A 25,114-nucleotide genomic window follows, 5' to 3' on the forward strand; every position below is an offset into this window, starting at 1 on the left:
TCAGCGGGGGCAGTGGAAAGGCAATCCGGGATCCTGAAATTTCTTTTACAAAATACTTGCAGAAACTGATTCGAAGGGACCAGGTGCACTATCACCTTCTCTGATGAGCATGCAAGGAACGGAAAATAGGGTTACTGGATGGAACGTGTAAAAGATCCTCACTGGCAAACCGATGCCTTCATGAAAGGTTCCACCATTGCCATTGTGACTTGTAGCTTCTGGATGAATCTATGCTTAAATACTGTCCAGAATTAGTCAAAATAGTAACGTGCTCTTATCAGCAGGTTTAGGAATCACTACCAAGGGAAGCCACAGTGCTGTGCCACCTGTTCCAACCAGGTGTACGGTTTTATATTTAAAAAACACATAAGAAACAAGTTCTGTCATCAAGGTGGTGTGGACCCTACAAGATCCTTTGGGTTACAGATATAGCGGTGTGTTGCCGAGATGTACCAGCCTGGACCGACGCCAGCTTTTGTCCGCCAGCATCGTCACTATTCAAAGCAGCCACTGCAATTTCTGGTATTAATCCTATTTAGCAGGGTAGTTGATTTTCTGTTGAATGAGAGGCAATTTACTAGACATTTTTGTTCTGATATTTGAGCTAAGGAAAAATAGAGCACAAACAAGGTTACTACTGAAGTTAGATATTGACCCTTGTGGCAACACCAATCAATTGTAGTATGGTAGGGAGGGAACTATGAAACTGCATCATGGGAGTGCTGTTGCATCTTATTTTTTTGGTTTATTCTTGGGGCGGGTGAATGCATGTTTGGGGAGGTGCCATCTGCGTGCAATGCTTTACCGAATTCGGTTCCAGATGAATGTTAGACAGAGGTTCTCTCTAAAGCATCACCTCATTCAGAGTGGGCAAAAAAGAAAAGTTAAAAAGATTGAAAAGAATACCCCAAAATTGGCCCAAAGGTTAAACAATATGAGTGGCCAAGATGGACACAAAGGACTAATCAGACCTATTACTGTTCTATTCATCTATTACTGCTAAAACGTAATTTTGGCTGACATTCAGTTCAATGGATGATTGATGCAGCCTAAAGGAGGTAAAAGATCCAGTAATGGCGCATTAATTCTTCAAGGATGCTTTAGATTATTGTCTAAAATAAAAAAAAGAAATATACGTAATATATGCAACTTTTGATCGTGAAAAGAACATCTTTAAATTAGCACATCTTACTGTCTCCCTCTGTACAACGTTAGATATAGCTTTTCATGCCTCTAATATTTGAAAGTTAGCCTACGACCCCAAAACAGTCAGACTTCCTAAAATGCGCGCTAATCAATGTAAGATCCTTAGGTGCTGTAAGGAAGGCATGGTATCAAACAGTAAGACAACACACGTGACCACAGTTCAAGGGTGTTTATTGAACTTCAAAAAGGGTTTGAAAAACGCCTTTCGAATCCTAAATCTAAAGATGGGCGCAAGCTACAACCTTCAAATAATAACACATTCCTAGTGCTGTCTTGTCAATATAAAAGGGCCTATACTAATAAACCTATTGCCAATCCTTACCCTTAAATACAAAATCGTGTGGGAAATAATGTTATGCAAAAGAAAAGTGTTCAAGAAATGTCAGGATATTCAAGCCGTTGGCCTCCCTTCCCCATGTTTTCAGCACGGTACAAGGCGGCACCCTCAAGCTTAGCACAGTCTCTGGGTTCTGTAGCACAAGGATGCAGTTCAGATCTCTGTATCAGGGCCTTCTATGTCAAAGTCTCTTTGCCATTGAAAGTCTCTTACTTCAGAGGGCCTGATGCAACAAACAAGCATTCAAAAGTTGATTTCTCGTCAGGATTCTCATGTACGACTTCTTGGGTGATTCTAGGCACACCCCGGGGCTCCCTCCCCCGGGCTCAGACCCACTTTCACTCAAAGCTTTCACTTGATCTCCCTCTGTCGGGCTCGGACTAAATCCATGTACTTTTCCAAACTTTTATCTGCTTCATCAAAATCTTAGACTTTCGACTATGCGCAGGATTTGACTTGACCCGTTGCAGGACGACTTCGATTCACATTTATTCATACTCTCTCAATTGACTCCCTCTGCTGGGCTTGGACCAACTTTATCTACTTTTCTCACTTCTTAGCTGGCTACCTTACAGAGACCTTCGTTTGAGCACCCACACGCTGCCGGACCACCCTGTGAAAGGTATTGTAGTTTACTTTAAAGTTCAATCACTCATCAGCAGTTTAACTTCAATCGCGTCTCTTATCAAACACGTTTTAGCAATGTTCATTCCAGTGCTCGCCATACACTGGTGCTGCTTGCAACCTTGGCTTCAACACAGACCTGTCTTGTATCGGTCTCCACAACTCACCGGCTGTGTTGCTTTCACTGAAGCAGCTTTGTTCTTGGAGCCAAGGTCAGTACCACGGTGGCTGGAGATTCTCCCCGCCTTGATTACTGATGCAGGAGGGCCCCAGGTACCTCCGACACACAATGCAGGATTCTTCAGCCTGGTTTCCTGGTCTTACACTTTGTCTCGGTCTCATGAAAGTAACGGTTCCTTGTCAAAAAGGTCAAAGGAACTTTCCTGCTTGTGACCCCCTTCTGTTAAGCCCGTCTTTCTCCTCTCGTTAAACTGTCATCTTGGAACTGCTGTTTCCTCATGTGCTTTGCCTCGCTTATAGTGTGCTCTCGTGCACTGCCTTTTATCCATGTGGGGGAAGTGTAGTGGAAGTCAGGTGTGTGTGATGGTCAGTAATTGCCTGACCTCACCTGACCATTTTATTGGGACATGTCAGGTACACGGCTCGGGTGTTAGTCTGCTTTCCCTTAGAGCGGGCTGTCAGTGAGAAAGTGTTCATGTTGTAAAAGGGGGGTGGGGTGAAATGGGTAGAGTTCCTAAATATCCTACTGGGTAGGATGGGGTAAAGGTGTTGTAAGGGAGGGATTTCCCCTTGCACTTTTCCCCTTCCCTTGCTTGCGCGATCTGAATGACACAAGGCCTAGTAAGATCATTGTTTTGTCTTCCCTCTTTTCCCCCCTCGTTGCCTTGTTGAGCCTAGAAACACTTGTGTACAGGCACGTTATAAATGCCATATCATATATCAATACAGCGTCTCACTTCCCACTTCTACTCCCCGAAGATCCCTCACCCAGGTGATCCTCCCGCACTGGTGCACCCCCAGGAACTGTATCCAAAAGCGAAGGCTGTGTCCTGGCCACCTGGGTGACAGATCTCCAGGGACTAGTGGGTGAGACACCTTCCGGATCCCCACAGTGGCCACACACTTGAAATCTGCAATCTCATCCTTGAGCGTCACCTAGACATCCTAGCCACCACAGAATCGGGCTACGTGACACTTCCGGCCCTCTACTCTCCCTGGTAATCCTCACCAATTATACCATCCTGAGAGCTGACCGCCTTAATGCAATTGGACGTGGAGTATCCCTCATAGCTAAATCTCCTCTCTACAGATCAGGCTGTGTCCCTTACCCACAACCCCGGATTAGGTAATGTTGCTCCTGAAGCTCACCACTGTTATGTTATATTATGTTAATGCATTTTTAAAGCGCACCTGGTACCCAAAGGCTTATGGGCACTGGTCCACAAACAACATTTAGCCTGCTCCTCATTTATAGGCAACCCAATGGACCTAGCTGTCCTGACCTTGATATCCCTCTACTCATCACTCCCCTCATGAAACCCTCCACCAAGTGCATCATCCTGGGAGACCTCAACTTGGTTGCAATGATGCCACTGACCGCAACGCCTCTGCACTCTCTACTGCCCTAAGGTCCTGGCCATCTGCCCAATCACCCCCAGCATCTGCCTTCCTTGCCTGGCCTCTGGGCCCACACCTGCCTGTCGGGTGGTTTGTCACAGGCCTGCACTTACCAGTTGGGTGGTAGACCTCCCCTTCACTTGGGAAATCTGAGCCCTTGCACTTACCTGTTGCCTCTGTAACAAGCACTTGTGGCACTTCCCCCTGGGGGACCCTCCAGCACTTACCCCTGCCCCCGACCCCCTTTCTCTTTTCTCTGCACTTGCACGTTATGAACGCACAATGCCTAGTAGGACCGCTGTTTGTTTTTATGATTTATTCATTGCTTTCATTGCTTATTTTGTTCCCTCGCTCCCTCCCTTTTGCCTTGTGGCACTTTGAAACACTGTCTTGTTGTAGTAGCGCCTTATAAATGGTCAATAAAATAAATAAAAATAAACAAATAAACAACCCCACGCACTTAGACGGTCATTCCCTTGACTGGATCCAATGTTACCATTAACATCCCGTACATCGACCCAGTTCCCTGGTCAGACCACTTCCGTATCCACTTCAATCTCTCCCTGACTAAACCTCGCAAAATCCCAGCTGTGTCACTTAGCCCCATACAAGTCTGCACTACCTGCAATTTGAAACATGAGGACATCATGCCCTCACTCTTAGCCTTGCTTAGCACTTCTCCTTGTGATCAGACTTACACAGCACAGGACCTTGCCAACCAATATCACACATGTCTAATCCAGACCCTTGATCAGCATGCACCGACCGTCAGCCTTCGCAGGGAGAAGAGACTTCTAGAACACACATGCAAGAAACTTTCTTCTCCAGATAATTGCTCGGCACTCGCCACACTAGCCTACACCTATAAGAAAGCGGTTATCACCTGCAAAGCTAACAGCCCCAATGACAGAATCACCAATGCTAGCTCTAGCAGTAGAGAACCATTTACCATCCTCTGAGAGCTTGAGACTCCAATTCCCCCCCATCACTGCTACACGCACTGACAAAGCCTGGTGCACCATGATTCAAGATGCCCTTTCTTGCAGAATTGAGACACTTCTTACCAAGATCAATGCCAAACTCCAGCAGAACCCATGCCGCCAATACACCCCCATTCGCATTCACGCAAGTCACACAATAGCAAGTAATCAACACCATTAAAACACTAAAACCACCCAACTGCAGAGGTGACCCTTTACCAGCCCACCTAGTAAAACTCTGCAGCGCCACGCTAGCCCCTATCACCACAGAATTTGCTAATGCATCTTTCATGACTAGCTCAGTGCCCACTAACATCAAATCATCCTAGACCACACCTCTGCTAAAAAGAAATCCCTATATCCTGCCACACCCACTAACTACCGACCCATCACAACAGTCCCCTTCCTTCTTAAAATTCTAGACCGCCTAGCGTATAGCCAAGTCCAACAATTTCTGGAGCAAAACCACCTTCTTGGCAAAAGGCAATCTGGTTTACGCCCTAAGCACAGCACGGAAATGTCCCTGCTGGACCTAAAAATCCAAATGGGTTCCATTCGAGACTCTGGCAATCTAGCAATTCTCCTCCTGCTAGACCCCTCTACCACATGCAACCTAGTCGATCACAACATACTGTGACATGTCAGCACAACAGTCAGCACTTCCACTTCCTCCTGAAGCCTGCGATTGGATCAAATCCTTTGAGTGATCGCACCACGCAATTGTTCAACTGGGAATGTTCAGCCGACCCCATCCCCGCACCTCTGGGCATCCCAGAACGCTTGTGCTTCTCTCTGACACTGCATAACATACACAAACCCACTTTTTATTCTGCTTGACTCAAGGAAGATCACTTAAACTAACTTCACGGATGACACCCAACTACTCATTCCCATCACAGGTGACCATGCCAGTGACATGTGCCACAATCAATGCAGTGTACAGGACAATCCAAAACTGGATGGCCACTCACAACTTATGCCTGATTGATGAAAAATCAGAGCTCCTCATCACTGTCTTACCACGCAGGCTCAAACGTCTGTATTGATGGCTCAACCATTCCGGTCCTCAAACAAATAAAAACTCTGCGCGTCTACCTCATAGCCGACTTAACCATAACAAGGCAGACTAATGTGTTGTAGGTCAAATTACCTTTTTCTTTCAACTGGAAACAAAATTGATTTTGAAGGCAGTCTTTTGAAATTGAACGGTCATCCCCCTGCCATACAGGAGTGCGCACAGGGGCTGACAGGCTCCCCAGGACCCGTAAGCAGAGTAGGATGAGAAAGGGTAAGTGTGTGTGTGCCTTGGTGTGTGTTGTGTGTCTGTTTGTGTTTTGGTTTAGGCGAGTCTTAAGTGGGGAGGGAGGGCCCGGGGGCTCATAGAGGAGTGTTTGAGGGACAAAACCCCCCGATTTCCAGGTAATTCCGCAGGAGAGGGTGGGGTGGGGAGCAGGAAGGATCAAAGATGGATCGGGGGACAAAAACCCCAGAATTAAAAAAGGAAAAACCATGTGCATGTCCTTTACCGGCTTTCTTAAGGGCGCACAAAATCGACGGAAAGAAAATCTGTCTTTTTTTTATGTGCGACCTTCAGAAAACAGGAAAATGACATAGTACCGATTAATGCCCTAGCTTCATCTACTGCCTACACAGCAAGACTCATCTCGCTAAGCAGGCAGTTCCTCTCACCATACAATTGCCTCACATTGGTGCGTGCTCTGATTCTCTCTAAAGAAGTTATTGTAATGTCCTACTCATGGGCACCACCTACGCCAACATGTCCAAACTTCAACTACTCCAAAATAAAGCTCTCCGTGCCACCCTTGGCTTTAAACGCTCAAACCACATCACTGCTATAAGACGTGAATCCCATTGGCTCCTGATCAAAGTGTGTGTGGACTTCAAAACGCTGGCTATCGCACACCGTTGCCCCCTCCTACCTAAACAGCTGCATCACCTGAATTGTCCCTGTGCAAGCGCTCCGTTCAAGCGCTAGCACTCTACTGACTACCCCACGCTTTAAGAGCAAAAGATCAGGCGGTGTCAGTTTCTGCGTAACAGCCCCATGCTCTGGATCACTCAACCCACGCACATCAGAAATGAGCATTCGCTCACCACTTTCAAGAAACTTGTCAAGACCTGGCTGTTTGACAAATATGAGTAAAAGTAGATCTCATTCTCTGCCCTTGCTGTCTTAATTACTGTATTCTTCTTGCTTCTCTTCAAAATGCTGTTATACCCTTGGGTCTGGGCGTTACAACAATGTCAAAAATAGATAAATAAATACTTTTTTCACTTTCACACTCTGTTAGGGTTGCTTGTGCCATAAAAAATGGTCAAGTACTCTTGTTATCATCTCCACAATGTACGTTGTCAATGAAGATGATGGAATGCAAGATGAAGTGGAGAAACTCATGTCACTAGACTAGCTTTGAAGACAAAAGGTTTCATATATAACACAATGACACAACACTTGCCATTGTGTTGTACCTTGCTGTTCTTTCCAGTTATCCATTGTGTTGAACCTTGATAGGCGGTACAGATAGCCATTGGGGCTCATTACAATACCGGCGGTAGCCGTGCCGGTATAACAGGCACGGCATTACGGCCCTGATGGACCCAGTAATTGCACATTTCCCGGGGGCCGGAAAAAAATGCTCCCCATTCCCATTGAGTCCCATAGGGCTCAATGGGAATGGGGAGGTCGGATACACCAGCACCATTCAGTATGGTGCTGGTGCATCCAACATGCTCTGCTCGCGGGTGCCGGTACGCCCTCCAGGTCAGACCTGGCGGGCAGGAAGGCACCCGCGATTTGAACTCGTAGTTTGTCGGTCTGGTAACAATGGTACCAGCAAGCTTACCGGTACCATTGTTACCGGACCGGCAAACTCATGATGAGGCCCACTGTGTTGAACCTTTCTGGGCGTTACAAATAACCATTGTGCTGAACCTTGTTGCGCTCTCCAGTTGTCGTCTGTGTTGAACCTTGCTGTGCTTTAGAGATAGCCATTGCATTGTGTTGAACCTTGCTGTCCATTACCGATAGCCATTGTGCTGAACCTTTCTCTGCATTACAGATAGCCATAGAGTTGAATCTACAAAAAAATTAAAACACAAACAAATTAGCCTCTCGGCTGGACCCTGATATACGCCAACAAGCGAGCGTATTGAATCTGGCTGCCTTGCCCAAATGCCCCTTAGTCTCCCATCGTACTTAATTCCACTACTATCGCTGGCTGGCCAGCGCATCGAATGCACACTGCCTAAAACACTACCAACAACCAAGAGAACCCACAAGGAAAGAAAAGCATACATGACTCAGCTGGAGAAAAACTCAAGAATCCAATCCACACAGCACCACAGGAAGTCTAACGCCTCTGTGAACCAGATACAACAAGACCTAACCAAGAGACCCCACAAGGAACAGGACTCCACAGGAGGAAAACTAACCACCAGAGAAGGCCAAAGAATGCGCCAATAAAATCTAAATCCTATATATGATCCTCCAGTAGACATCTTCCGAGCACTAATCGCCACAGTGGGATACTTTGCCACTACGAACCACATACAACCACTTTAAAAACCGCAGGTCTCCACAAGGGAAGACCCAACTCAGGGAACCACAGGAAGACATTCACAACTGTGAACCCTAACAACCACAATTAAATTAAATAACCACAAATCCTCCCCAGGGTGGTCCTTGTAAGCCATAATGTTTCCCCCTTCTCTTTTTCCTTCTCTGTTGGCTTGTTTGAGTTTGAAGTTGTAGATACTTGTGTACTGTAACCTTGTAGTTTTGAGTCGGCCAGCTTTCGGTGAGGAGTAGTCTCCTATCAGCATTCTGCTGCATAGCTCCCAAATGAAATACGAACACCAGAGGAGCACCCTTAACTTCAGGAAGCTGTTAAAAACATGGCTCTTTAACAATCCTTACTAAACCCCCCTGAATGACAAACTCCACCTAATACAAAAGGAACCCACGAGAATAAAACTGCCATAAAGATATACCTTGCCTCAGACAAACTCACTGAATGGGCAAGGTACTGCGCCAAGATCTGTCTGAGGTTGCCCAGTGTTTTGAAACCGGGGATATTAAAAGGGTTTACAAGGTTGATCTTGGATATGGCGGAGGATGGTCTGTGCAGTGGGTTTGGATATAAAACAGTTAAAGGATATAACCGAAACGGAAAATACCAGACGCACATCAGAACTCTTATGCGTCTCCCTCAGTATCCCACTATAACCGCCCCCCATCCCTAGTCCCCTCCCTTCTCAGGTGCACCAGGTAGCCAAGAAACCAAGCAAGCAGCAGCAGAACGCGGTACAAGACGACATAACAGCTCTGTTCAATTTTCTTGATTGCCTCACCAGCACATAAATGTCAAAAACCTACTATGACCTCACCTGATTGGTTGTCGGTGGAGCAGTATGTTACAGTTTGTAACAGCCATTACTGTTTAAAAACTCTACCCCCTCCCTTTTCTGACACAAACATTTTCTTACACAGTGAAAGACAACTGAGTAAATCCAGGGCCGTTTACCTGACATGTTCAGGGTCAGGCAGAGTCAGGCAATTGACAATTAATACCGTCACCCGACGGCCCTTTCCCTTCCCCACAGGGATAAAAGGTGGATCATGAGAGCACACAGGAGAAAAGGCAGAATGGCAATTCAAGCAGAGGAGAAAAGCAGTGTGACCTGAAAGGAGAAAGGACGACAAAGAGGAACTTGCCCTTGCCCTTTTCAACCCAGACCAGCGGAGCATCCGAGAAGGGAAATGCAAGACCAGGAATCACAGCTGGAGCAACATTGTATGAAGAAAGAAGACTAAAGCACAAAGGTCTTTTGTGACCAACATTGGTATCAGAGTAAGAGTTGTCCGGCGCCACACGGGCGCTCATTCGAAGTACTCTAACCGATACCCCGCTCCTGAACAAGAAGAATGTGGTTAACAGGGAAATTGAAGTGGTCCTACAGCGGGTAACGTTGAATCCCGTGCATAGTCGAAAGTCTTCGGTTGTTGTAGAAACTACAGATACCAGGAGGCCTTAGGGGAGTCCGGCGTGAGATGTCAAAGTGGTCATATGAGGGTCAAGCCAAACCCCCTTGTACAGTTGAAAGTCTTTGATATGTAGTGGCTGGCAAATGTGAACACAGCTGAGGGATGCCTGCAAAGCGGGGCGAAGTACAATATCCATGTGAACATTGTGTTGACAAGAGGGAACCCAGCTGAGGGATGTCCACAGTGAGAGGTTGTTTAAAAGGACTTTGAGACTTGTGAATACGACAAGTGTGAATTGTGTAAATGGGGCAAGTGTGATCCCGACTGAGGGATGCCTGCAAATTAGGGTGAGCATTAATACACCCGTGAACATTGTGACGGCAAGCGTGAACCGGACTTGGGGGATCTCCACAGTGAGTGGTTGATCTGAACCTGACCGAGGGAGGCTAACGTTGAGAGAAGGATCAGAACCCAGCTGAGGGGGACTTTTGTTTTGTTGTTAATGGTATTTCAGGCCCTCAGAGCAAGAGACTTTTCATGAAAGAGACTTGGACACAGAAGGTCCTGATATTGAGAAAAGGAACTGTAACCTCGTGCTGGAAAAGCCCATGAGTGTCCCACCTGGCCCCGTCCTAGAAAATGTGGGGAAGGGGGAGACCCTGCTCATAACATCCTGACTTACCATTTTGTGAACACTTCTTTTCTTTTGTTGTGAACATTATCCCACACTATTTTGTAACTTAGCGTTAAGGATTGGCAATAAGTTTCTTTTTAGTACAGGCCCTTTTATTTGACAAGATGCCACTAGGACTGCCTTATTATTTGTTGGTTATAGCTTGCTCTCATTTTAGATTTAGCTTTAGATTAGGTGTTTTTCTCACCCATGTATACAGTTTAATAAACACCCTTGAACTGTGATCACTTGTCTGTCTTTACTGTTGCCACCATGAGTCTGTGCTCAACTAAAACCCTGCCACTTCTACATTACCACCATCACATTATAAAACTATGTAGACTACCTGCTTCACCCCATTGATAGCGCAATAAAATTATTGGGAATGATCTGTGTGCGAACCGTGGCTTTTATTTTGAGGGTGGAAAATGTGTTGCCCTTAGATGGATTTTGGAGTAGGCAAATGTGGTACACTTGATGAATTTGGGTGTTGGAAATGTGTTGCACCTGACTATATTTTGGGGGTGAGAGGTGTGTTGCACTTAGATGGATTTTGGGGAGTAGGAAATATATTGCACCTAACTAACCATACCAAAAACTCAATATTCTGCATACTCTCCCTCAAATTCTAAACTAAACATAACCCTACCTCATCAAAAACCGCACGCACTTCAAAACACCCGACATGAAACCAAACACAAGCACACACACAGCACCCATGCGCAATCATACCCCAACACGACACGACGGCTACCAACCGAAATGCACCAGCGCTCAGTGACCAGTTTTTCTGAACTGAAGCTGCCAAAAGCACATCAAAGCTCTCTGGATCTCCTCCCTCTCAAACCCACTAACGAGCCACCCCCTGCAAACCTCCTTCCATTGCAGATTCACCAGAGTGCCAAGAGACCACTCAAGCAGCAACAGTGTATGGCACAAGACCACATAGCATAACAAACAACATAACTTTGCCAGTATTCGGCACATTTATACACTGCTCTATGGAAACAAATGATGCCTCTAGCTTTGCTGCCTGGGTTGTTTATTAGATTACTTGGTGATTGGTTTCTTGGTGTCTACATGCATATACTTATAATTTTGGATACCATATGTACTTTCCAGAATATAATATACTAGGTTCTGTAATGATAATCATTTGTTGTCAGTGCTCTTATATGTGCCTAATAGATTCTCATACAATACAGAGAAATACCCCTACAGCATTCACTATTTCTCATAGTCTGTAATTTCAGAAAAATGTGTCTTGCTAATTTGCCGGAGTAGACATTTCATTTTTTGCAGAGGTTTTATTCAAAGGTATCAGGAGCCCCTTAGTTTCGGCCTCTGCTGCTGCTCTCTTGTGAAAAGGTATCTTGTGTTTAATTTTGAAACCCGGCTTATACATGCTACATTCATCCGAAACACACTGCAATTTGAAAAACTTGGCTTCAAGCAGTAATACTCACTGAAAGATGCCCTGTGAGGCCAGTCAAGTCTAAGTACACTTTAGGACATCTAGATATTGCACTCTTGTATATTTTGGGATTGAAAACGTGTCTTTTTTTTATTGTTGAAGAGGCACAAATGCCTCTGCGCTTTGGGTTGGCTTGCTGTTACTGTCCACCTTACAACCCCTTGCATGGATAGTACAATGGGCCTCATTACATCAGTGGCGGTAAGGCAACAATGGTGTCGGTAGTGCTACCGGCGCCGTTGTTGCCATGCCGCCACATTACGAGTTCTGCTTGTGGGGGCCGCTCTGCACGCCTTGTCAGACCATGCCTGCGGCCCGGCTCCCGCGAGCAGAACAAGATGGTAGCAACGGTACCGTTATTAACGGTACCGCTGCTACCATCCTCCCCATTCCCATAGAGCCATATGGGGGCTCAAATGGGAATGGGGACGTACCAGCACCGGGTCCTGTGAAAGGGAAATTACTGGGCCTGCAAAGGTCGGAATGGCCTGGTAATTCCCCTTTCGCAGGACCCGGTGCCGGACCAGAGTTTGGGGGTAGGGCATGGCTACCCCCAAACTCGTAAGGAGGCCCAATTTATTGATAGTGTGTGGTTTGGCAAAGGTGAGTCAACATTCTGTTGATTATTAGTTGGCTAGAGCTGGCATGACCTAGACATATAACCCGTCAGTAGATCCACACATGTTTAAACATTATTTTCATTAGGGTATTTATTGAGCGCAGACCAAGCTTCATTAAGTTGTGGAGGGCTCTACAAGTCACAGGGGAACGACATGGTGATAGAAGCAGAGATACAAGGGAGCGGGGAGCTAACAGCGTGGGTGGAGGGGTGGCAATTTGGCAGCAAGCGATCTACAAGCAAGCAGGGGATAAAATAGGGGTTACAAAACACTCAGCCTTGTGTTGGGTAGGAGTGGAGGTTGTGTGGACCTAAGTGTTGGGGAGTAGGGCCCTGAGCCCCTTCCTGAGATGTAAAAGTGAGCGGGTGAGTCTGGCATTGATGGCGAGAAGGTTCCAGAGATTGGGGCATGCACAAAAAAATATTACAACGAAGTAATTCATGACATAACGGTTTATGGGTGTGATGATCCTGCACTTGCTTAGCCCAGATTGCTCCCATCCATTTCTGTAAGTAAATCCCCTACTGATAATACCCTGGACAAGACAAACACCAATGTTTCCATGTGTAGGCATTGGGAAAGAAAATGTTAAACCTTTAGCTAAAAAGAAAATGAATTGGGCCCTCAAAAGGAAAGTTCCAATAGAAACAAAATCAGGCCTAGCTTGCAGAGAAAGATTAGAATAGTTGTATTGTTTATTGACAAATCAACGGCCATAAAAGTTAATGGGAGGCGGAATGGGAGAGAGGTCAGGACCCTTAATGATAGGTTTGGCTAACGTCACAAATGACTTGGAGCCAGAGCCAGCGCCAGACATTTAGCTTGAGACGGGCTTGAGCCTTCATTGACTTTCCCAACTCTAGTGAATGCTAGTAAATTGGTCACATCTTCAGCTACAAAGTATTTGGGGATGATTTTGCCTGGCATGTTGGCAATTTTGTAAATGTGTGTGTTTATGTAGGCTTCTTACATAGCATTGCCATGTGTGTACACCTTCTCTCCCTTGGTAAATGAAGCTTCTGGCTGGATATGAATGTAAGGGAGAATGGAGGTCACCCTCTGGATGTATGTCTTTATTTCTTCTTTCACGTCACCACATTTATCTCTTCATACGTCTAGGTCTATATTTCACAACTTCTAAAATTCACTTTTGTTATTGCATGGGTGCCCATTTTATTCCCCTTCTTTTCTAAACTGTATGCTTCCCCTAACGCAAATCCTAACCTTACTGCTAACCTTACCATATCCTGTCAATTTGAAGATGAAGACGAAGTAGAGGTAAGAAGAAGTAAATGCATAAAGATGTAAATGTCTAACAAAGTAAATGTAGAAGATATAAGTGATGAAGATGCTTTTTAGTCGAAGTAATGGTGCGATAACCCCTCTCCAGGGCACATCAGGCAACCTTCTGTCTCCAGGCCTAAGTTCAGCTCAGGTACTTTACATCAAGCTGCTCGACTGGCAGCACCGTAGTGTTTGGGAATGGTAGAAACATATGGAGAGCATATGGGGCCGAGCTCTGTTCTCTCTCCAGGTTAAAGCGATGGAGCCAGTGGAGAAACTGAGAAGTAGAGCATTTGAATTCTGCAGAATATGGGAAAAGCACTGGGTTTCTGGCTGGCCTAAACCTACGTCCTACAGAATGGCCACTGGTACCACAAAAGACATCCTGCAGACTTCCCAATTAATCCATCAGATGAAACGGGAGTGAAGGATGGATGGATGTTAGGAAAATAGCAGACAGCATAGATAAAGATTGCACCACAACACAAGCTACGACTGATTATTTCACTTCAAGTAGAAATTCTTCAGTTTAGGTAGAGAGGCATTACAGAAAGACTGTGGATTCATTTACTCACAATGACGTCTGCATAGAATTATCCCACACTGGAGGAAATCACAGTGAGGGCCACGGGAACCCTCTGTCGGCACTAGAACACCATAGAACGTCTGCATAGAATAATCATACACTGGAGGAAATCACAGTGAGGGCCACGGGAACCCCTACTATAACACCCTATAAATCTTCATAGAATAATCCCACACTGGAGGAAAATCACAGTGAGGGCCACTGGAACCCTCTGTAAGCACTATAATGCCATTGAATGTCTGCATAGAATAATCCCACACTGGAGGAAATCGGTGAGGGCCACGGGAACCCTCTGTAAGCACTATAACGCCATGGAACGTCTGCATAGAATAATCCCACACTGGAGGAAATCAGTGAGGGCCACGGGAACCCTCTGTAAGCACTATAACGCCATTGAACGTCTGCATAGAATAATCCCACACTGGAGGAAATCGCAGTGAGGGCCAGGGGAACCCTGTGTAAGCACTAGAACGCCATTCAACGTCTGCATAGAATAATCCCACACTGGAGGAAATCACAATGAGGGTCAGGGAACCCCTGTAAAAACTAACACCATTGAACGTCTGCATAGAATAATCCCACACTGGAGGAAATCACAATGAGGGTCAGGGAACCCCTGTAAAAACTAACACCATTGAACGTCTGCATAGAATAATCCCAAACTGGAGGAAATCACAGTGAGGGCCACGGGAACCCCTGTTAACACCATAAAACAATATAAATCTTCATAGAATAATCCCACACTGGAGGAAATCACAGTGAGGGCCACAGGAACCCTCTGTACACTATAACACCATGGATTCAGCAGTTTTTTTTATTTTGAGTTGAACTTCAGTAAATTTAAAACGGATTCTAAGAATTGTCTACCGATGTACATTATCATTTGTTTTAATTTGTGCACGCAAATTGTGTGCCAAAAGTGATGACGCTTTCTTTCTGGCGTGTTAGTCCCCAGATAGGAGGTGGCAGTGTAGCTACATTGATTGAATAGGCACCAATAATCTAAACATTTCTGACTGCATGCAACATCGTCAGAGTTTTTTTGTCATCAAGAATGGGGATTCACTATATTATATTTAAATCCACTTTCTCAGCATGTGTATTTTTTTAGGAGGAAACGCTGCCCTGCATTTTTCTACATGGCACACTGAGAGGGGGTTAATGACTCTTTGGCACCCTTGGAATATTCCAGTGCACACTATGGCCCTCACTTCACATTTGGTGCTTTTTTTAAAGTGGAAATACTGCCAAACTCCTTTACCGTTTGCCGGGATTGCACTTTGGAACCGGAGGTGAGTCCCCCAGATTCTGAGCTTGTGTTATTCTCCATGATGGGTCACGGAGTCCCGTAAGACTCTATCGAGGCGTGGAGCAATTACTGCCAGTGGTAATTTGCCAGTGTTAATTCCACTGGTGATAGTTCCTCCAGTTTCTCTAGGTAAAGTGAAGGAAAGAAAGGCCTCCTGCCAAGCGCATCTCCTCTATTTGGTATTTCCTTCTCTTTCCTTCCAAACTCATGATATGCTGCTGCAATAAAAGTGCAGAGATTCCATGACTGCCACTCCTTTGCTGGCCCACTATACTCCTAATGAGACCTTATGTTTCTGATGTTTGTTAATCTGCTTAGAATCACATGCTGTGCATATGGTCCGACATCCAGTGGTAACCGCGGAGTATTGCATCTTGTCTTTCGGGGACCGAAAGGGGACGTCGGCATAGGCGTGTCTGAAACACTATCCCTATCGTGACGTGTGTAGTACCCAAAATCCCTCACGCGCTGAGGTCCCTCAGATTGTTTTTTTCCGCCCAGATAGCTGGTCGCCCTATAGCGGAGCTCTTCATGAGACATTGTTTATCTTACCGAATTGTCGGTTTAATCCCCGTTAAGTCACTTCGCCCATCAAGAACATCTTCGACGAAGACTACGGGGGAATCGTCTGCGGCTGTGGGTTCCAGCGCCTAAGATCCGGCGTTTGGACTTCCACGTGGTCGGGCCTTCTGGCCGGCCTACACAGTAGGGAGAGTGGGGTCGGGGTTTTCCATACTGTTATGTCTTTCCTCTTTTCCACTGCTTTCCTTTTTGTTCTAGTCACCCTTGCCTTCTGCTATGGAAAGGACTCCCATTTAGATTCTGCCCTGTATGTAGGGTCAGATATCCGTGGAAAGACGAGCACACGTCGTGTAACGCTCGTCTCTCCCTAGGGCACAATGAAAAGCGGTGTTTGGCGTGTAAACTCCTTAAACCTAAAACCCTTAAGGAGCGCCGGTTGAAGTGATGGGTTGCGTACGGAATGTCACGCATAGAGCCTCCCTCCCCTACTGCGACACCAGCCAACGGGGGTACATCAGATGACCAAACGTCCAACGCGGACGTCATAGACCTTGAGGCGGTCTATTCTAGGGCCGCCACGCCCGTCCCCGACCCTTCCAGGCTCTACTCCGGTCTTGCTACAGGGACCACACCCAGTGACAGGGGTGTACAATCGCACCGCACAAAGCACACAACCCAAGCGCCCTCCTCGACGACTTCGGTCTGATCCAAAGCCTTCCCCGCATCCGCAGCAGCGCATGACGACTGGGCATAACAAACATAACAAGGGCGCTACTCCCCAAACTACACGCACCGAAGTTTCAGAACAAGAAGCTTCGACGGATTCCAAGGTTTCCAAAGCCCATACAGGCCCAAAAACTACGAGTAGGCCTCTACCCGAGAAGCCATCCGCTGGCCCTTCTGGAGCCGCGGAAGACATTTTCACTGCCGACACATCATCGGAGGCGTTGTCTCCCGAAGATTCGGTGACTATCCGTAAGAGCATCAATAGGATTGCTACGGCGGTGGGCATAGTACCGGTTCCGCCCACAGTTGTGGGCCAATCCACCGAAAAGTTTTCCACGGATTTGGAAGACGATCCCGAAGAATCTTATGAAGAAAGCCAGGTACCCCTCTCAAGCACCCTGAGGAGATCCTCTCAACGCCTTAGGGCGGAGAACACGGTTCCTACTCCGCTAGGTCAATTTTGGTCATCCAAGTGGACCACGGAGCAATTCGAGGGGTGTATGGATCGGCTACAGCAGTTTTTCAGGGCTTCTGATCAACCTCCGCTGAAAAAAGCTCAGGTAGACCCTAACCCTCAAACACAAGATCTTCAACACCTAGATGTCCAACACCAAGTTGACTATCAAGAAGATGTCCAGATGGACACGTATAGAGACATATATACAGAAGAGGAGTCTTCTTTTCTGGACAACTATGGGGAAGATCAAGGAGCAACGGACAACTGGGAGGACACCCAGCAGGACGATCACAACACTGATATCGTTTGCCTCGACTCTCCCCCATCCACCCCGATTCGACAAGCTTCCCCGGTGGATGATCAAATGGCTTTCAACAACATGTTGAAAAAAGCAGCGGAATTCTTTAAAATTGCCACGCTTGAAGCCTTGCCCGAACAAGATTTCGCGGAGGACATTATTAATGAAAAGCCTCCGGCAAGCCAGTCTTGAGCTCTGTAAAGAGACGGCTGGCCCCTTCCTTACTCACACCTGCTCAGACTAGGGCTGTGAACCCAAGGGTCGAAAAACTTTTCCGACCCTCCCCCACCGACCCGCTTTATATCAACGGACACGCAATCCCAGACTCGCTGGTGGTGACCAACACTCGCAAGAGAGCAGGGGTTCCCCTTGCCGTGGGAGAGTCACCCCCGGACAAGGAGTCCAAAAGGTTGTATGCCTTAGGCAAACGGGTTACGTCGGCGGCGGCCTATACCGTCCGGATTGCCAATAACATGTTGTCACTGGCAAGCTACGTCGACGCCCAATGGAACCTACTCCAGGAAGGCCTTCAAGAGGTTCCGGAACCAACCAGAGCCAAGCTTCTCACCATTGTCTCGGAGGGCAAACTTGCCAATCAGAATGTTGTAAAGAATACCCTAGACACCGCAGAGACAGCAGGCAGGTCTCTCGCACAGGGTACTCTCCTAAAGAGGCATGCGTGGCGGCGCACGTCGGGCTTCAGGCCTGAGACCCAGGCATCCATTATCAACAAACCCATCGAAGAGGCCAACCTTTTCGGGAAGGCGGTAGACGATGCGTTGGAGACAGCCAAGAAGGAGCACGAGACTATTAAGTCGCTGCACCAAATTTCCCAGAAACCCTCTTCACAGAGGGGCAGTAATTCTCGGCGGTCCTTTCGAGGACAAGCCCGCGCCGCTCAAAACAATTTCCGCACGGGCAACTTCAACTCAAGTCAACCTGCTGCAAGCCCCACTTACTACCCCCAGAGGGGTCAGAAGCGCGGAAAGAATAGAGGCAGAGGCTCCAATTCCAGAGGAGCGTCAACTTCGGGTCAGAAATGACCACCAAGTCCAGGTCCCCTCCCATGTCTCCCCGGTCGGGGGGCGATTAACATCTTTCCTCAAGGCATGGGAGGGGATAACTTCAGACCAGTGGGTCTTAAAGACGGTCGCCCATGGTTACTGCGTGGAATTCGCCCGACCTCCACAGTTCAGACCGCCGAAACATCGACGCCTTTCACCGGAACATCTGCAGGTCCTGATCCAAGAGGTGGAAGCGCTGCTGGGAAAGGACGCCATAGAAGCCATCCCGATTCTTCAGGTAAACGAGGGTATCTATTCAGTGTACTTTCTTGTACCCAAAAGGATCTCACCATGCGTCCTGTTCTAGACCTGCGCCCAGCGAACAAGTTCATAAAGCCCCAGAAGTTTCGCATGGTAACACTGCAAGAGGTGATCCCATTGCTAAAACAGGGGGACTTCATGACAACATTGGATATGAAAAATGCATGCTTTCATATTTCAATGCTGCCAGCGCACAGAAAATTCCTAAGGTTCGTGATTCAGGACAAACACTACCAGTTCAAGGTACTCCCCTTCGGCATAGCCTCGGCGCCAGGGGTGTTTACCAAGGTCCTGGCAGTGGCAGAGGCACACCTGCGCAGACTTTCAGTTCCAGTTTACCCTTACCTCGACGATTGGCTCATCAATGGGGACTCGTTCGACGTTTGTTTTTCGAACACCCAAAAAACAGTAGACCTACTGTTCAGCCTGGGATTTTCTATCAACGAAAAGAAATCCAGCTTAGTCCCCAGCCAAGTAAGACAGTTCCTGGAGGCTCTAATTCGTATGGAAGGCGGTCTAGTCTTCCCTTCCAGCGAGAGGGTTCAGAACCTGCTCTCTCAGGTTCCTCAGTATGTAGCCAGTCGAGAGGTGATGGTACGCAAAGCTATGCGTTTGCTAGGGAGGATGGCGTCATGCATATACTTGGTTCCCCACGCGCGGCTGCGCATGCGTCCCATGCAAGAGTGGCTCAACATCCAGTGGTGTCAGGCCGGCGGACAGTGGGAATATCTGTTAGTTGTCTCGCCAGCCCTCGTTCTCTCTCTGCAGTGGTGGTCGAGGGAGAACCTCTTGAAGGGGAAAACCTTCACCACCCCTGCAGTGGAAGCCACTCTCATGACAGACGCATATCTCACAGGGTGGGGGGCTCACCTGCTTCAACAGACAGCGCACGGAGTGTGGTCCCCTCAGGTAGCGTCCAACCATATAAACCTACTGGAGCTACTAGCAGTGTTCAAAGCATTGAAAGCCTTTCAGGAGCAACTGCAAGGGAAGACATTCCCGGTTCTAACCGATAGCACAACTGCAATGCATTACCTGAACAAACAGGGGGGCACTCACTCTCCAGGGCTATCCAGGCTGTCCCAAAACACCTGGATATGGGCTCTCAAACACAAGATGTTCCTGATATCCCAACATGTTCCAGGGGAACTCAATCTTCTGGCAGCCGTACTCAGCAGAGATTTTCCTCTGCCAGAAGAGTATGAATGGCGACTGCACGAAGACATTGTATCCAACGTCTTCGCAGAATGGGGGTTTACAGAGATCGACCTGTTCGCTACTCAGGAGAACGCCCAATGCCAAGATTACGCCTCCAGGTACCCCCAGAACCGATCCAAGGGGAACGGTCTCTGGATAACTTGGTGGGGGAAATTTGTCTACGCTCCTCCCCCCCTCCCCCGACTCCCCTTCTGAACAAGATACTACACAAGATGCACCAGGAACCAGTCACCATGATTCTGGTGGCTCCCATGTGGGCCCGCCAAACCTGGTTCGCACACCTGATGGAAATGTCCCTCTCCCCACCAGTCAAGCTGCCCTGCCCGTACAACATGTTGTCTCAGGACAGGGGGGAGACTCTGCACCCATGCCCACAAACTCTGAATTTAGCAGCCTGGCTCCTGAGGTCATAGAGTTTGGACATCTGCAACTCCCTGAAAGATGCATGGACATACTGAGGGAGGCAAGAAAGCCTAACACACATTATTGCTATGCCAGCAAATGGAAACGTTTTGTCATCTGGTGCAGTTCTAAAGGCGTCAATCCCACCGATTGCTCGCCTTCACACATTGTGTTATATCTAACCCATCTGTTGGACTCGGGGTTAGTCTTCAATTCCTTAAAGGTTCACCTAGCGGCGTTGTCAGCCTACACCACGTCACAGCAGAAGGTGTCGTGGTGGAAAATACCTGTGATTAAAGCCTTTATGGAAGGGGTTAAAAGAATGTATCGCCCCATCACTCGCCCAGCCCCTGGGTGGGATCTAAATGTGGTTTTAACTAGGCTCATGGGACCCCCTTTTGAGCCTATGCATAAAGCTAGTCTGAAAGACCTGACTTACAAGACAGCCTTTCTAGTAGCTATCCCTTCTATCAGAAGAGTTAGCGAACTACAGGCCCTCTCGGTTTTGAACCCCTTTGTTACAGTCCACAAAGATAAGGTAGTTCTGCGCACACATCCCAGATTTGCGCCAAAATTTATTTCGAAGTTCCATATGAACCAGTCAATCGAACTACCCACGTTCTTCCAGAGACCTACTAACATGGCCGAAAGAAGCCTTCACACACTAGATGTGCGCAGGGCAGTCATGTTCTACATGGATAGAACTAAACCACTGAGGAAAACTAAACAATTCTTTGTTTCAGTGGCATCTGGTAGAGAAGGGGATCCTGTCTCTAAATCAGCAATATCAAGGTGGATTGTCAAATGCATCACACTATGTTACACTCTTGCAAAGAGAGAACTGCCCTTCAAGCGTAGAGCACATTCTACTCGAGGCACTGGGGCATCCATAGCATTCATTGCAAATGTTCCCCTAGAGTCCTTTGCAAAGCGGCAACCTGGAGTTCTGTACACACCTTTACAAAACACTATTGCCTAGACTCTCATTCTAGGTCTGATTCTCAGGTGGGACAAGCAGTACTAAGACATCTTTTTTCTACTGTTCCTTCTCACAACCCACCTCCAACTCCGGGTACTGCTCGCTAGTCTATGCACAGCATGTGATTCTAAGCAGATTAACAAGCATCAGAAGACATGCATTACTTACCGTAAAAGCATTTCTGATGATTGTATCTGCTTAGATTCACATGCGCCCTCCCTGCCTCCCCGCTCGGGGTGGAAGGAACATAGATTTCTTACTTTCTCTCTTCATGTACTCACTCACTATAGCCTTGGGCTCCCTCTTGTTCAGAGGAGAATTGCCTAGCATTTCGGTGCTGGACTGCCCCAGGGCAGGACAAAGATTGATATGTTTGGCATATTTCTTCTCTGTGAAAGATAGTGTGCTAAAGACTCTGGGTAAGTCTCTCGTAACCAGGACTAATGTCTGGCAGAGGGACTCCCAGGACCCCCATTGGTAATTTGCATATTTAAGTAACTTTGGGTCTCACCCTAAGTTACTAGGGGAATCCAGACGTGGACCGCTTGGTCACTATTCTTAGAGAGGCACAGCTCTTCCCTACTGATGAGGTCCAACCAGACCGAAACACGTGTCTGGGGATGCTGTTGGTACTCTTGTTCAGAGGAGAATTGCCTAGCATTTCGTTGCTGGACTGCCCCAGGGCAGGACAAAGACTGATATGTTTGGGATATTTCTTGCTGTGAAAGATAATGAGCTAAAGACTCTGGGTAAGTCTCTCGTAACCAGGACTAATGTCTGGCAGAGGGACTCCCAGGAACCCCATTGGTAATTTGGGCTCCCTCATGGCAGAAAAAATACAATCGGAGGGACCTCGGCGCGTGAGGGATTTTGGGTACTACACACGTCACAATAGGGATAGTGTTTCAGACACGCCTATGCCGACGTCCCCTTTCGGTCCCAGAAAGACAAGATTCAATACTCCGCGGTTACCACTGGATGTCGGACCATATGCACAGCATGTGAATCTAAGCAGATACAATCATCGGAAATACTTTTACGGTAAGTAATGCATGTCTTGTACCTCAATGTCTTCTTGTCTTCCCAGCTTGATTTCTGTGGAGGTGCTCACTCCACCAGTATGTCATCTAGCCTGGTGTTCTGAGCATAGGTAAGGTTTCGGTCTTGGGTCCTTTAGAGTGTGGAGGATGTTGTTGGCTGTTTACCTCTTGCTATTGGGAAGGAGAATACGAATGGTTTAGAAAGGCCAAAAATGCATCTAGCAACTGCAGCAACTTAAACAGCATCCCCATACAAATAGGTAAAAGATACTAGGAAATGTTGGTGAAGCACAGATAACTCAAGGGTTTATTCCTCTCAACAGGCTCGCTGGACTACTATTCAGACTTGGAAAGCAGATATGGAGAAAGGCCTGTCTGCCTGGGCTTCCCTTGGGGGAAGCATATTGCTGAAAAACACAGTGATTTGTTCCACCTGCTACGCAAGACAAATTTGGATAGAGTTGGTAAATATTCTATTTTGTTCATGTCAGTCTGAATTGTCAGCCACTTACAATGCTAGAAACAATTCCCTAATTGTGAAGATGCCATAGTTGTACTCTAGCTTCCTCACAAGACTGGTTGACAGTAGTGAGCTTTGGACCCCCCCATCTTATATCTCCAGTACTGGAGGAGGTGCTGGGCTAATTACTGCTGCCTTGGCTCAGTGAAGGACACTGCATCAAGCGGCTGGCAGGAGGGTTGGAAGAATAACTTGTGGACAATATTTATTTGCATAATCTTATTGTAAAAAAGCGTACGTGTATGTCTCTTCTTTAAAAACACATCTGCATTTCATCATTATCCAAACTGGCTATAAAAGAGCATTGTATGCTTAAGTATTGGAGAGCAATACTCCTCATTCTCCATCAACTAACTGGCCAAACTGGGGCTCAGACATTTAGTTGGCCCCATTCCATGAGCGACAATGCCTATCACCATCCTCTGTGGGTTCAAGAAATGTCATCAAACTTCGCCAGCATAGTGCATTCCAATCAGTACCCACATACCATAATAATGGAAAAAATGAATCTTGCACTAAATTGGTGAACTTGACGACTTCCAAAGTTTTGAGCTTCAATGGCACTTAGTAGAATCAATTGTTGAAAAATGAAAAATCCAGCCATCACTTTGGTTCTACTTGACCTGCCATCTTTCTAGTGATCTATGTAAACATTGGAGGATCTGTTCTTAAATCATTTTCCATGCTTCATTGTGTAAGCAATTTCTTTTATTATCTGTTTTGGATTTTACTTTAAAACTGCAGGAGTGGGTGGAGCCCACTATGATTTCTTATCGGAATTCAGGATGAATAACACACCCTTAGCGCGTAAGGCGTTAATCGGCATTAGAGCATGTTGTCACTGCAGCAGCCATTGAGGGAGATTGAAATGCATGCTCCACCCACCTGTACAAACTGCATTTCAAGAATTCACCTGTGCTCCATTTGCTGCTTCTGCCTTCTCAAACTCCTTTCATTTAATGGCACCTGTAATGCGATTTTGCATCTTTTCGTGCCATGCCAGCAGTGCCTCTCCTCTGCCCAGATTGGATCCCCACTGTGAGTTGCCTTCTGATTTTTCAACATTACAGACACTCCTCGAAATGAAGCCACGTCCAATGCACAGAGGTCATTCATCCTTTGACTGACCTGCCAATGGCATGTCGGCTTGCCCCGTCAGTGTCCGGGATGCACCACGCACATGTGGATGCCCACGTTCTCCTTTACTATCCTGATAGGCCCACACCCCTGCAGCTGTAGTATGTAGTCGCCCTGTCTAAATTAAAAAACCCAACATCATAGCTGGGTTTTTCACTGGCAGGTTTTAGATCTCTTGCCAGTGGACTCTATTGTGTGCTATGTGACTTTTGACCTTTTTAGATGTAGGCTGTCACTTTCGGCTTGGATCCACTAATTGAGCAATGGTTCGCCAGCACACAATAGAACCCACTTGTGTGGGCTCTAATGGTTCAACATGGAACATTTTCCTCAGGATTCCTTGTGCAATGGAGAGCTGTACTTATAATAGGTTTTATTACGCAGTATAATGCTGCTCAGTTTATCATCCCCAGAAGAATATGACTTGTGTCTATTTGTTGTTAACATGTCTCTAAATTAACATGACTGGCTTGCTTACCTTCTTCCTTATTCAGCTATACATTATATCTGATAGGTGTGGGTTTCATGTCATACTGCAGATTTGTTATACTGTCTGTCCTTCTATTACAGATACTATGACTTTACATATACATATATGTATCTGATTATGACTATAGTATACATGAACATAGACATAGCTGTCATTCTGTAACCTACTAGGACTATATGATAACACTATATCATGTCATACTACATAGATGAATTTCACATCATTCTGCAGTTAACGTTTACCCTGCACTGTAATTAAATATATCTAAGGAATGTATATTTAAATGTATAATTGGTTCTTTGATTATGAGATGCAACAATCCCA

General features: G+C 46.7%; 1 protein-coding gene across 3 annotated transcripts in view; it reads left to right on the forward strand.

The window, feature by feature from the left end:
• SEL1L3 (SEL1L family member 3) overlaps positions 1-25,114 on the forward strand; it is a 797,084-nt gene that overhangs the window by 409,590 nt on the left and 362,380 nt on the right. For all 3 annotated transcript variants that reach the window (XM_069631849.1, XM_069631850.1, XM_069631848.1), the window contains exon 9: positions 22,967-23,107. In XM_069631849.1, coding sequence (XP_069487950.1) covers positions 22,967-23,107 — 141 coding nt within the window. The remainder of the gene's footprint in view (positions 1-22,966; positions 23,108-25,114) is intronic.

Source organism: Ambystoma mexicanum, chromosome 6q, assembly GCF_040938575.1.
Source record: "Ambystoma mexicanum isolate Mex_15411 chromosome 6q, UKY_AmexF1_1, whole genome shotgun sequence".
Lineage (NCBI taxonomy): Eukaryota > Metazoa > Chordata > Amphibia > Caudata > Ambystomatidae > Ambystoma > Ambystoma mexicanum.